Here is a 14,115-nt window from a genome sequence, read left to right on the forward strand (position 1 = left end):
TCTGATTTTGGTAATTTTAAGTCTGCAGCAGCTGAACTCATAAACCCCCTTTTCTTCCCCCCAGGTGTTCTGTCCCAGGGAGTTAGGGCTTTATGATTTCCCGCTGTCTTGCTATCGTTATCCCTGCCCACAAGGTGGCAGCCTAGTCACACTCAGCCTGCAGAGGCTTCGCTGAGCTGCTGTGGGCTCCGCCCAGGTTCCGTGTGAACTTCCCTGCAGTCCTGTTTATATGGGTGCAGTTAGAACTGCTTCTGCTATGCTGGCCCGCCCCTGTAGTGACGGAGTCTCTGTTGTGGCGGGTTACCTTGGTTACTGCAAATTGCCCTGGGAACTGCAGGGTGTTTCCTGGTGGGGGACGCCCCTCCCCCACTGAGCTGGACCGTCCCGGGTTCAGCCGTGCTTCCCGTGGCGCCCTCTTTGCCCGGGAATCTCTTGGCTTGACTCCCTGCCTCAGCTCCCCTTGCTGGCCCAGAGGGGACCCAGTCTTGTTCACGCTGCACAAGGAGCCACTGCCCCCTGCCCCAGGTGTTGGCCGAGCGGCCGCTCCGGTCCAACCAGCGGTGCTGGCAACCCGTGGAGCTCCTCCGTCTGTGAATCTCCTGGTCCGTGGGCAGTAAAAGTCTGCTGCCCTGTGAGCTGCTGCCTCAGCCTAAGCAGCGGCTCTGAGATTCGTGGTGCGCCCTTGCCCAGGAATCTCCTGGCTTGACTTCCTGCTTCAGGCTACCCTTGCTGGCTCAGAGGGGACTCAGTCTTTCTCACTCTGCTCAACGAGCCGCTGCCCCCCGTCCCAGGGCGTAGGCCAAGCGGCCACGCCGGTCAGACCAGCGGTGCTGGTGACCCGTGGGGCTCCTCCTCCTGTGAATCTCCTGGTCTGTGGGCAGTAAAAATCCGTCTGGAAATGCGGCGTCCACTCACCCTCTGCGCCTTCTCCCGGAGCTGCAATCCCGAGTTCCTCCTAATCGGCCATCTTCGTATATTTCTTTTTCAGAAGCTTTTCACTCTTTAGCATTTAGCAGGAAGACTCTACCTTTTAACTGTGAGAGCTAGTCAATAACGAATGCAGAGCTGTGGACATTTGCTCATGACGTGACTCCAAGTTGAGGAGTGAGAGAGATGCAGATACACATTATTCTATATTTTCTTTGAGTTTCATCCTGAGTTTTGCAGCTCTAATAATTTCTCATAGATGCAGCCTGATGACCACATTTTACTTCCAGTTGAAGTTTTTGCAACCAGAAGAATTTAAATCTTGTTCTGAGAGGGGTTTCTAATTCCTAAACTATGTATTTTAATTTATGGTAGGACAAATACTACATAATTATCAGACCTCACATAATCCTGTTTTCAAAAAGTCAAGTATTCCATTGCTTCAAAACTGTGGATCTAGTAGTTTGCTAGGTGTTCCATCAAAACTCTACAACTTTGTGTTTTTGTATGCCTATAAAAATAACAAAGTATAAACTTTTCTCTTTTTGATCATCTGTATCTTTTGTTGTTCCATAGTGAACATGCATTATTTTTGTCATAAGGAAATATTATTAAAAAGAAAAAAAGTTTTTCCTTTGTAAAACAAGGATCAGAATGTCTTCATTTTCCTCCTGTAAGAGAAACAGCCTGGCTTGGCCATCTGTATTCCACCCCTGCCCATTGCTTTATTTCACAAAGCAATTTGTTAAAACAGTTTAAGGCCTCTTTTGAAAAGCATTCCGTTTTATTTTGACTTCTTGAGAGGGAATGTAGAGGAGAAATGAAAATTTTAATGGGTGGATAGCATATGGATTTAGCTATATTTTCTAGTGGGTGAAGCCTCAGATGCTGTGTCCAGCCCAGGTCATCAAAATTTTCTGCATTGTGTGTAGTTCTAGACCCCATATTACTTTACTTTCCATTAATAGGTATTTACCTTTTAGAGTAGCAATTTGTCAAGGAACAGATCTGGTATTTCTAGGATCTCTAGCATTAATATCATTTAAGAGTATACCCTCCTGCCAGGTGCAGTGGCTCATGCCTGTAATCCTAGCACTTTGGGAGGCAGAGGTGGGCACATCACTTGAGGTCAGAAGTTTGAGACCAGCCTGGCCAACATGGTGAAACCCCATCTCTGCTAAAAATACAAGAATTAGCTGGGGTGTGGTGGTGCATGCCTGTAGTCCCAGCTACTTGGGAGGCTGAGACAGGAGAATCACTTGAACCCAGGAGGCAGAGGTTACAGTGAGCTGAGACTATGCCACTGCACTGCAGCCTGGGCAACAGAGTGAGACTTTGTCTCAAAAGAGTACCCCATTCTACTTATTCCCTGCCCTCTGTCTTACAGATTCAAAACCTTATTGTAACATTCACCACAAGATTAAAGTAGGTAAACTTGGACTTATAAAGAAATATCTTCTCATCTAAACAAAATCAGGGTGGTCATAGTTTGCACCTAACTTAATTTGTGCCTAAACAATTGATAGTTTTTACATGAATTAGATGCTGTGCTTGGCATTACATATAAGAAGTGAAACATTTTATTTCACCTGGTAACCTGACTCAACTGTAGTTCAAGAGTATCTCTGATAAATAATTGGATATATTAACATTTATCAGAAGGAGCTATTCAGTGGGTTAATCAATGCAGTTCTCTGGGGGTTATATTCTCTGGCCAACTCTGAGTAGCTTTTCCGTAGCTATTTTCTCACACGTTCAGATGAAGTATTTAGTATGGCAAATCAAATTCCATACTGCCTGGCTTTTAGTCAAATAAGTCAGACCCTACATAATTCTATTTGTAAGATCTTAGTTCTGGCTGCTGTAATAAGCTACCACAAACTGGGTGGCTTGTAAACAACAAAACATTCATTTTTCAACATTCTTAAAGGCTGAGAAATCCAAGATCATGGCTCTGGCACCTAAGGTATCTAGTGAGAGCCTTCTTTCTCATTCATAGAAGTCTTTCATTTTGTCCTCACAATTCAAAAGAGGCAAGGAATCTCACCAAGGCCTCTCTTATAAGGGCAATAACCCACTCACAGGGGCCTTTCCCTCATGACCTAATCACCTCCTAAAGGCTCCACCTCCTAATACTATCACCTTAGGGGTTAGGATTTCAACTTAGGGGTTTGGGGAGTGAGGGGTAGAGAGGGATACACCTATACTATAGCATATACCTGACAAATATTTAAGCAGTTGAAAGCATTGCTGTATGTTTCTGTGCCAGTTTTGTGATCTTTGTAAGAAATGTATTAATGTTTTCCCATATGGCCAAAAGGTCTGAAGTATATTCATCTGAGATGTAACTTCTGTTTCTTTTTGCTTTTAGCCTTGTACATCCTCTTTCCAAAATGCTTTCTTCACTAGATAATGCCTTTAAATTATCCAGGTGTCTGCTTTAAAATTTTTTTTATTACAAAAGTAATACAGATTGATTACAGAAAACTTGAAATACAGAAAACACAAAAGAAAATAAAAATTACCTATGTACTTTTATCCCATGAAAATTTGACTTAAAAAAATTGAAGTCATTCTGGTTCTTAGTTTATGACCTGCTTTTTTTTTTCTCTCATGCATTGTGAATGTGCCACATTATTAAATATTCTAATGCAACATAATTTTAAATGATAGTATGAATGTGCCATAATTTAACTTGTAATATAAGTTGGGCATTTGCTCTATTTTCAGTTTTTGCGATGAAAAATAACCTTATGATGAAAATCTTGCTCAAGTTTGCACACATCTCTGTTACTCCACAGGATAAATTTCTAGATGAGCTATCACTGATTGAAAGGAATGTTTACTTTTATGGCTTATTCTGTATATGGTTAGGTTGTCATTCATAAGAATTGTTACAGTTGACACTCGCATAGGATGTGTGTGTGTTCCTTTACTTGTACGTTTGCTAGTACTCGGTACAAATAGACACTTTCCTTCAGAGATTCCTCCCCACCCACCCACGTTCCCTTTCTGATACCTTCAGGCATATTATTCTTTCATGACACTCGAGGGAGGGGGGGTTTAAAAATATTTTTAATTGACGAGTAAAAATTTTACATACAGTGTACAAGTTGATGTTTTGATGTCTGCATTGTGAAATGGCTAAATCAAGCTATTTAACATATATTACCTCACGTACTTAATCATCATTTTTTTGTGACGAGAACACTTAAAATTCACTCTTAATTTTCAAATACACAATATATTGTTGAGTGTAGTCAACATGATACACAATAGATCTCTTGAACTTACTCCTCCTAACTGAAATTTTGTGTCTTTTGGCCAACATCTTCTTAATCCTCCCACCCCTTAGTGTCTGGTAACCACCATTTTACTCTGTGTCTACAAGTTTGACTTTTGTGCACTTCCCATATAAGTGAGATCATGTGGACTCTGGGTTTTTTCACTATATTTATGATAATTGTAATTATATATATATGATTGATTCAGGTTTATCTCTGTGAGTTCCATGAGGACAAGGACCTTATCTAGTCCATTTACCTCTGTACAGTGTGAAGCACATAGTATGATCTCAATACATATTTATTGAATGAATAAATGGGTATTTTAAAAATTTTATAATTTGATGAGCAAATAACTATATCCGTTAATGTGTATTTGAGGTTGAGCTTTATGCTTTAATTGGCTAGTCTTCTTTTTTATTGCCTATTCATGTTTTGGTTCATTTTTCTGAAGAGTGTAGCTTTTTGATTTAAAGCTCTTTCTCTTCTTTGGTCCTTTAAGCTCCTATCTGAGTATAGCTTATTTTGTCACTTTCTATCTTCATTTTCTAGTTCTATCTCATTCACTTAATTTATTGCCCATTCTTCATTTTTGGTGTATAAGCATCTGAGACTAAAAGCATTGTTGAAATCACTGATTACCTCCCAATCTTTCTTCTCCCTCCCACATTGACTTCTGCCCTCTATAATTATAGATATCCCCAACTTTTCCTGGAATTAAAAAAATCTCCACCGCATTCAGTTTAAAGTCACCTTAATTTAGACATTTTACTTGAGAGAAACTTTTTTTTACATTTTTCAGAAGCATTCTATTCCTAGCTAAAAGCTCATCATTTTGCTATATTAAACTAAAGATTGGCAAATATGTTCTCTAGCAGATTACATAGTAAATATTTGAGGCCTTGTAGGCTAAATGTTCTCTGCATCTGCTAAACACTCTCCTTGTAGTGCAAGAGCAGCCGTAGGCATTATATGAATGACAGACTATGGCTGTGTTCCAATAAAACTATGGACACTGAAATTTGAATTTTATATAATTTTCACATGTCACAAAATATCTTTTCCCACAGCCATTTAAAAATATCATAACCATTCGTAGCTTATGGGAAGCACAAAAAGAGGCCATAGTTTGCTGGCCCTTGTCATAAGCCATGATCCAGAGAGACACAAGTCTGTAATCACCATCCTGCCATTTACCTCCCAGTTTTCCAAACTCTTAAAATTGATTAAAAGCCAGAAAAGCCTACCTCTCTGTTCCACAGTACTTTCGTTTCTTACACAGAATTTGAGGTCCTTGAGTCTATTTCTCTGGTCTCATCATTCATCCCTGTAGAATCGGCAATGCCTTCCTCTCCACTGTCTTTCCTAATTTCTGCAGATTCTACGTTTGTCCTATCCCTTCTTTTCTGTTCTCTTCCAGTACTCTAGTTAAAACTCTTGCCTAGAGAGTTGCAGTGGTTTCCTAACTGGTTGTCCACCCATCCAATCAGATTTTCTGTTGCCAGATTACAGTTCTGAAAATCTGTCTCCTTTGCTAAAAATCCCTAATAGCAGTATCTCTGTTTTTGCCTCTATAACCAAGAAAAACTCCTTAGCTTGGCATTGAAGGTATTCCATAATATAACATTAATCCACCTTTCTAGTTTTTCTTTCACTATTTTTCCAATGCCTTAGGCAAACTATTTTGTTCAATTTCCTTTATGAAATTCCTTCTACCTTCAGTGTTCTCTCTACCATGTCTCTCTGCAGAATTCTCCCCATCCTGCAAGGTCCTTCTAAAAGGAAGCCTTCTGTATGTTTACAGCTTAATGACACAGCCAGCCTTAGGTTATAGATGCTCATGTGTTGATCTCACTTTTCTACTTAATTATAAGTGCCTTGAGAGGAATTACGCTGTCAAAGGTAATCTTTTTTTTTTGTCCCTGAAACACTTAGCACAGTGATAATTTAATAAGTTATTGTTATTGAATCTGCAAATAGTGAAAGAATGGTTCAGATAGGAAAGATCAGTTATCGTCAGAAAGATTATCTTATTGTTCACAGGGAGAGCTTTAGAAAATTATCTCATGGCAACTACAGAAGAAATGTAAAGGATCCAAGACCAAGGGCTAGAACCTTTTGTTAATGATGTAATCCAGATATCGAATCCTCTCCTTCCCAGACCTGTGGAAACGCCCAAGAAAATGTGAAAATAGGGAAAACCCCTCAGAAGTTTGATAGGGAGCCATGCACTTACCAAAACTTGGAGGGATTTCTGCTGAATGTTGTGCAAGTGATATTGGATGGAAAGAAGAATAGTCAGTGCCAGAGGGAGAATCCTGCCACAGTGAGCGCTGCTTGCTGGAGAAACAGGCAAGGGTCATGCTCACACCATGTGCCAGGCATTATGTTGTGTACTCTACGTGCCTCACCACATTTAGTTTTCTTGTTCATTTTTCAAGTGAAGAAACTGAGACCTAAAAGGTCACACAGTTTGTAAGTGATGTCAGACCAAGTAAGAGTAAAAAGACCTAAAGAAATGGCTTGGAAGGAAAAAGTATTAATAGTGATTGTGTCTGGGTGGTAAGATTTTCAGCAATTGGTATTTTTCTTTATATCTTTGTGACTTCTTTTTTTTTTTTTTTTAACGTTGAGTTATCATCTTTAAGGTTGATTGAGCATAACTCCACGATCTTTAACTCTGCTCAAGTTCTCCAGCTGTAGCTCTTCACTGGACCTTGGCTAAATGGATATGCTCCCTGCTACTTTCCCATTACACCCTCCTGTCCTTCCAGCTTACTTTTTAATTATTCCCATGCATGATCATTTTATTTTAGTGGGGCCTCTGTATGCCATTGGCTTCTCTCTACTAAAATCCTCAGACTCCTACTGCCTTAACTCAGATTCCTCCTGTCCTGACTTCCTACCTACTAAGTTTATATTATCATCCAATATTTCCTGAACGTTATTTTTCCACTTTTTCTACTTTCTCAAATGTCTGACCTCCCTCCTCTTTCTTTCTGCTTTCAGGAGTGGGCCTTGCTTCTGAACTCACAGAGAATGCTGGAGCTATCAGATAGTAACTCTCTGTACCTTCTGATTCCACATTCACAGAGCCTTTCCGTGTACCCTACCTTTTCTCCCCCTCCCTTTGCTTCTATTACAACAGAAGAACTTTTCCTTCCTGCCCTTTAGGGCCAGTTGTCCCACCATCTAGTGACGTTCCACCATCCCATCTCTTCCCTGCATTAGGCATTCATTGAGTATGTTTTTAATAAATACAGAATACTTTTATAAGTAGAAAATTTATAAGTAGAAAAAGATAACAAAAGTTCTTTCTGGGTAAGAGTAGGGGATTGAGTAGTAGACTCTAGAATAATTGTTAATGTTAGCCCAGAAAATTCCTCAGCATTTAGTTTCATAATGATTCTGTCTACTCTAAGTGTATTTTATATGGTATGAAATATTACAGTTCCTCTAAAGAACAGTATTTTGTCTATTTAATTGCAGTACATCTCCTTTTATAGATATTTTTCTTTACATATTGTTTAGATCTACCTTTGACTGTCTTTGGGCAGGGGGACTGTGACTTGACTTTTTTTTTCTTCTTTCATAGCTGGAGAACACATTCAAATCAGTTATTGCACAAATTGGACCTGGAGGAACTATCAGTCCAGAACTAAAACATAAGATAAAATTTGTGAGTAATTTCTGTTTCTGGGAAACAATAATTGATTTATAAATATATATGTCATTTGTGCTTGAGTTTGTCTGCAAGTATTAGTTTTATATTTACATCTAATCTTTTCTAATATACTGTAAACTAAGTGACAATTTTTTTAGAATAAGAAACGGAATACGTACTCCTAAAAATTTTTAATGTAGGCCAGGCTTAGTGGCCCATCCCCATAATCTCAGCAGTTTGGGAGGCTGAGGCAGGTGAATCACAAGATCAGGAGTTCCAGACCAACCTGGCTAACATGGTGAAACCCTGTCACTACTAAAAATATAAAAAATTAGCTGGTGTAGTGGCGGGCGCTTATAATCCTAACTACTCAGGAGGCTGAGGCAGGAGAATCATTTGAACCTGGGACGCAGAGGTTGCAATGAGCTGAGATCGTGGCACTGTACTCCTGCCTGGGTGACAGAGTGAGACTTCATCTTAAAAAAAAAATTAACATATAACTATTTAGCAGATAAGTTCTTGCAGGAGTCCTCTCTTCCTTTCCTTCTTTCCTTCATCCCCACAGATCACTGTTGACAAACAGTTCTAGATCTTTCCCAATACCAATTTAATACATGTCCATTAAGTATTATTCCAGTGCGTGGTGTTCCATTATGTTGATGCGCTCTGTTTCATGTAGAGATCCATGATTAATTAAAGTTTTGGTGTTTTTATCTCTGGCTATAAAAAAAGTGCTCCAGTTAATGTCTATGGACATTTTTCTAGAAGTGGAATTGCTAGTCAGAGGTATCTTACGTTTTGATTATAAATATTACTAAATTGCCCTCTAAAATGTTTGAACAAATTTGTACTTGTTGAGAATCCATGAGGCCTACACGTTGGTATGCCAGAATGTAGGGAATCCATGAGCCCTACACATTGGGTGCCAGAACGTAGGGATCCATGAGCCCCCACATTTGGCACCAGAATGTAGGGATCTAGCCCTACATCACTTGTTGGATACCCTGAGTTCAGTGGTGACAAAGGAATGAGAAAAAGACAGATTAAAAGAGATAGTGGGACCAGGGGGCCATCACTTTATTACTCTGGCAGTGAAGGCAGTGAAGGCCCCGAGCTCTGATCATCTACTCTGTTTATTGGTTACAATCACTTTGATCCATAGGGTAGGGGTGGAGTGATGGTGGAGTGAATCAGTGAGCCGGAACTGGTGTGTCATTCTAAGGATTGATAACAGTGGCAGTTTGAGAGTTTCACAAAATGAGAACATGTGGTTATCTTTAATTATCTATGTGCAGCTGGTGGAACTCAGGCCTTACAAGGAGCCTACAAGTCTGCCTATGCCATAGTGGTACAAAGGGGTTTTATATCCTTGAGCACGTTTATGGTAACAGAGCCTAGGTCACTCTGCACTGGAATATGAGGCATGAAGAGGCCTTCCTCCTCAGAGGCCTCCTGCGGCCTTCCGCTGTTTGCATTCCTTGTTTATATGTTACTCATAACCCATTTATATAGGCACTCTGTAAGTCCTTTCGCCTTTGCTGATTTTCCCAACAATACTCCCACTGACTAGTGTTACTATCCAATCATGTTGTTTTGGTTTATATCTTTTGATTTTTACGTTAAGCATCGTTTCATATGCTTAGTGGTCACATATATTTTTTACGTGCATTGCCTGTTCATATTGTTGCTCTTATTTGTTTTGCCTTACTAATAAGTGAAAACTCTTTGGTGTTATGTATTGAGCCAAAGAGTTATGTACACTTAAATTTTTGGTGGGAGCTGTTAATCCTGATTTGAGTAATCCAGGTTCTATTATAGCTTGTACTGCCTTATATTATTCCATTTCAACTGTCATGATTTTACTATGAGAGATGCAAAAACCTTGATGCGTTTAGGCCCTGTTTTTTTGTTTGTTTGTTTAGACACTTGAGCAAGTATGCAACAAATTACTTGTTAAAGGATGTTCAATATGACCTTTTTTCTTTTTTTAAGAGACAAGGTCTTACTATGTCACCCAGGCTAGAATGCTGTGGTACAGTCATAGCTCACTGCACCACCAACTCCTGGGCTCAAGGAATCCTCTCACATCAGCCTCCCGAGTAGCGGGGACTGCAGGTACATGCCACTACACCCAGCTAATTGAAAAAGTTTTATAGAGACAAGGTCTTGCTATGTTTCCCAGGCCTGTCTTGAACTCCTGGCCTTAGACATTCTCCCACCTCAGTCTCCCAAAGCCCTGGGATTACAAGAGTAAATACAACTTTTTTTTTGTGGTACCAAAAATTAGAGAAAAATTAGGCATTGATTTTAAAGGATTAGTTACATATCAATAGTGGATATTCTCTATACTAGGGAATGTCATGTAGCTTATGAGAATGTTCATGTGTGTCTCAGTTGATATGGAAGTTTCTCCTTGACATGTTGTTGGACTTTAAAAACAGGTCGTATAGAATGGCGTGTTTAGAATTGTTCTTTCATATAAAATTATGAATAACGTGCACACATAAGGAGTTTCTGAAAGGATGTTTCTCTGAATGCAGTAATGGCTGCCTCTGGGTCACAGGATTTTGAAATAATTTTTACTTTTTATTTTTCCAAAGCTTGAATTAGAATTCTATATAAAATATATCTGGAAAAATTAAGAAAACAAAGATTTTTGTACTTTATTGGGATAGAGTAAATCTACTTTCAGGATGTTACCCTAAAAATCATTGAACAAGTGTGCAGAACTCAAGCATGAGGATAATCATTGCAATATTTGTCATGAAAAATAAGAAACAAAATAGAGAATCAAATAAATTTAGGTGTTTTTAATATTTTGAAAAATCTGTGGCCAGTAAAAATGTTGATCTGTTATTACTGACAGGGAGAGATGTCTTTAGTATGATATTTAAAAGCTGGTTATAGAAATATTGACCTTATTTTAATATCAAATACAGATTTTTTTATGTACATATGGATAATGCTGTCTATGGATCTTTTATTTTTGCTTAACTTTATTTTCCTAAGTTTTCTATAGTGTTCATTGCATTTCTTTTCTAACAATTAAAATGCTTGAAATTGTGCTATAGAATGTTTTATGTGAGCTAAGCTAAATGTGTTGGCTTAAAGAAGTGCAGGAATTTCTGGAGAGTTGTGGCATTGCAATATCGTGTAATAATGGTTTCTCAACTCTGGAAATGTTCGAAATCACAGTCCCTTTTATTATAATGTTTTTTAAAACTGGAAACTTATTTAAAAAAAATGTAGTATGACTAAAATTCATTTAATAATGTTACTTTTGTGTTTGTTTGTTTATATAATGTTGATATTTTGTCACTCAGCATTTCAGTTGTGTCTATATTGTATTTCACTTTTTATTTATTAGGTTGTATCTAAGTTCCCAGAGGGTTTGTTTATTTCTAAACTGCTTGGAGAGTATGAGGTAAGTGTTTTGTTCCTCCCCAACCCTGATTTTTTTATGGCTTATATTTCTTGTGAAAGATGGAAATTTTGTGGCTCTTCCTTGGATTCTCCAGGTCTATGTTCTAAAACAGAAACATTTTGTTTTGCATTTTAGTATCTTTATTATGAGAGTTGAGAATATGATCTTTAACAAATACTTGATTGTGCATAGGAAGGAAATTTTTACTACTCACTGTTATTATTAGAATAAAGATTATCTTATTAGTGTCTGACAATATTATGCCGAGTGTCAGTGGGGATGCAGAAAAGCAGAATAGCTCATACACTGTTTGTGGGACAAAACGCTTTTAGAAAGCATTTTTCATTATCAAGTAAAGTTGAAGGTATGTACCCTCAGGGATCCAGTAGTTCCACTTTTACATATGCACGCTAGAGAAACTCTTTCACATGTATACATGAAGACATGTAAAGAAGTGCACAGCACAGCATAGGAACAAATGAGAGACAGATCGTCATCAGTAGGATAATGGGTAAATAGAGATTGACATTTATACAACGGGATTGTATGTAGTAGTATAAAATAAATCTACAACATGGATCATGTTTAAAACCATAATGTTGAGTGAAAAAAAGTCAAGTTGCAGAATAATTCAGATAATGCCATATATCGTTTTTAAAAAGATAAGTCCTATATGTATATTAGGTGTGTGCCAGGCTCTATCCGGAGCATCTTTCATGTGGGCATATGTTCATTTTGTTTTCACAACAAATAGAGGCACAGAAAAGTGACTTGCATAAGCATTAGACTTCCAGTAATAGGTGGAGACAAGATTTGAATCTGGGCAGTCTGGCTTCAGAATCCTAACTCTTTACTATGCCATGAAAACTATAGTATATTTACAGGTAAAAAAAAAAAAAAAAAAAAAAAAGATAGTGTAAGATAGTGTAGCATAATGGTTAAGATACATAATTCTGTGTGCTATCATATAGACAATATGTTAGTTCAAGATATGTTCAATATGTTAGTTATAGAGTTTTGTGAAGTTTAAATGACTTAAAAATAAGGCACTTGGTACAGTGCCTGGCACGTAAGCTCTGCTCAGATGTCTGCCGACCTTTGAACTGCACATGCTTAGGGTGCACATAGAGCAGCCTCTGTTCTTTTAAGGGTAAAAGAACTGAAGATATTTCAGCTGTTGCCCATCACAGGGTGGCAGATTTTGGGTTAAATTCAGCCAAACTTAAATCAAAAAACAATACTCTTCAAAGGAGGGTAAAGGATTCCAGAGTCTCTACACTACATCTATCATGATGTCTGCAATACAAACCAAAATTACTAGATGTAGTAAGAAGCAAGAAAAGGGGACCCCTTGATAAAGAGAAGGTGATCCATGGAAACTGTCTCTGAGATGATGCAGATGTAGAAATTAGCAAAGAAGGTTTTAAAGTAACTCTTATAACCTTGTTGAAGATATGAAGGAATATGTATTATTCAGAGTAAATGAGCAGGTAAGATATTTCAGTACAGAAAAAAAAACTATAAAAACCAAGTGATTTTCATAACTTAAAATATCTGAAGTAAAAAAATTCACTAAGAACAAATTGGAAATGGCAGAAGAAGGCTTTAGTAAACTTCAAGACAGATCAATAGAAATTATCCAGTTTGAAGAACAGAGAAGCAAAAAAGAACTTGAGAGACTTGAGGCCTGTGGAATAATACCAAATGGACTATTATATCTATTTATATAATTGGAGTCCCAAGAAAGCACAGCAGAAATATATTTGAAAAAATAATGGCCCCATATTTTCCTTATCTTGTGAAAGAAGTTTATAAATCTAAGAAGCCCAGAAAACCCCAAACAAATAATACAGAGAAAACCTTACATAGGCACATCATAGTAAAAATGCAGAAAACCAAATATAAGTAGAAAATTCTGAAAACAGCCAGAGAAAAAATGACACACTTCATACAGGAGAATAGTGATACAAATAATGACTGACCTCTCATTAGAAGCAATGCTAGAAGACAGTGGAATAGCATCTTTAATGTACTCAAAAGCACTGTTAACCCAATATTTTATATCCCGTGATAATAGCAAGAATGAAGATGAAATAGACATTTTCAGATAATCAGAATTGCAAGCAGACTGGTTCTATAAGAATGCTAAATAACATTCTTCAGACTGAAGGAAAAATGCCAGATAGGAACTTTAAGCTTCAGGAAGGATTGAACAAAGGATGTAGTAAATATGTGGGCATATATAAAAGACTGCCTTTTTTGATCAGTTAAAATATATGACTGTTTAAAGCAAAAATTACAGCATTAAATAATTGAGTTTATAACATGAAAATGTAATGGATATGAAAACTACTGAATAATGAGTAAAGGGCAGTACCTGGAACTCCAGGGTTGCAAGATTCTTATATTTTATTTGAAGTGGGACAGTAAGACTGAAAAGTTAGGAATGTACATTGGTTTTGCTGGTGAATTCTGTAAAGCATTTAAGGAATAAATTACATTAATCATACACAGATTGTTTCTTAAAATAGCAGAGAATACTCCCCAACTCATTTTTTTTTCCCCTTTAAGAGAGAGTCTCATTTTCACCTAGTCTAGAGTACAGTGGCATGATCTTGGGTTACTACAACCTTGAACTCCTGGGCTTAATTAATCCTCTTGCCTCAGCCTCCCAAGTAGCTGGAACTACAGACATGTGCCACCATACCCAGCCAATTAAAAATTCTGTTTTAGAGGAAGGGTCTCACTGTGTTGCCTAGGCAGGTCTTTTAACTCCTGGCCTAAAGCAGTCCTTCCACCTCAGCCTCCTAAAGTGC

The 14,115-nt window shown here is 37.9% G+C and overlaps 1 protein-coding gene across 1 annotated transcript in view; it reads left to right on the forward strand.

The window, feature by feature from the left end:
• The window catches only part of TDRD5 (tudor domain containing 5), a 110,257-nt gene that overhangs the window by 45,674 nt on the left and 50,468 nt on the right, over positions 1 to 14,115 (forward strand). Inside the window, exons 7-8 of the mRNA XM_064370799.1 lie at positions 7,807 to 7,890; positions 11,243 to 11,299. Coding sequence (XP_064226869.1) covers positions 7,807 to 7,890; positions 11,243 to 11,299 — 141 coding nt within the window. The remainder of the gene's footprint in view (positions 1 to 7,806; positions 7,891 to 11,242; positions 11,300 to 14,115) is intronic.

The sequence above is a fragment of the Aotus nancymaae genome, unplaced genomic scaffold (assembly GCF_030222135.1).
Source record: "Aotus nancymaae isolate 86718 unplaced genomic scaffold, 86718_ANA_hifiasm-v0.15.2.pri h1tg000108l, whole genome shotgun sequence".
In the NCBI taxonomy this organism is placed as follows: domain Eukaryota; kingdom Metazoa; phylum Chordata; class Mammalia; order Primates; family Aotidae; genus Aotus; species Aotus nancymaae.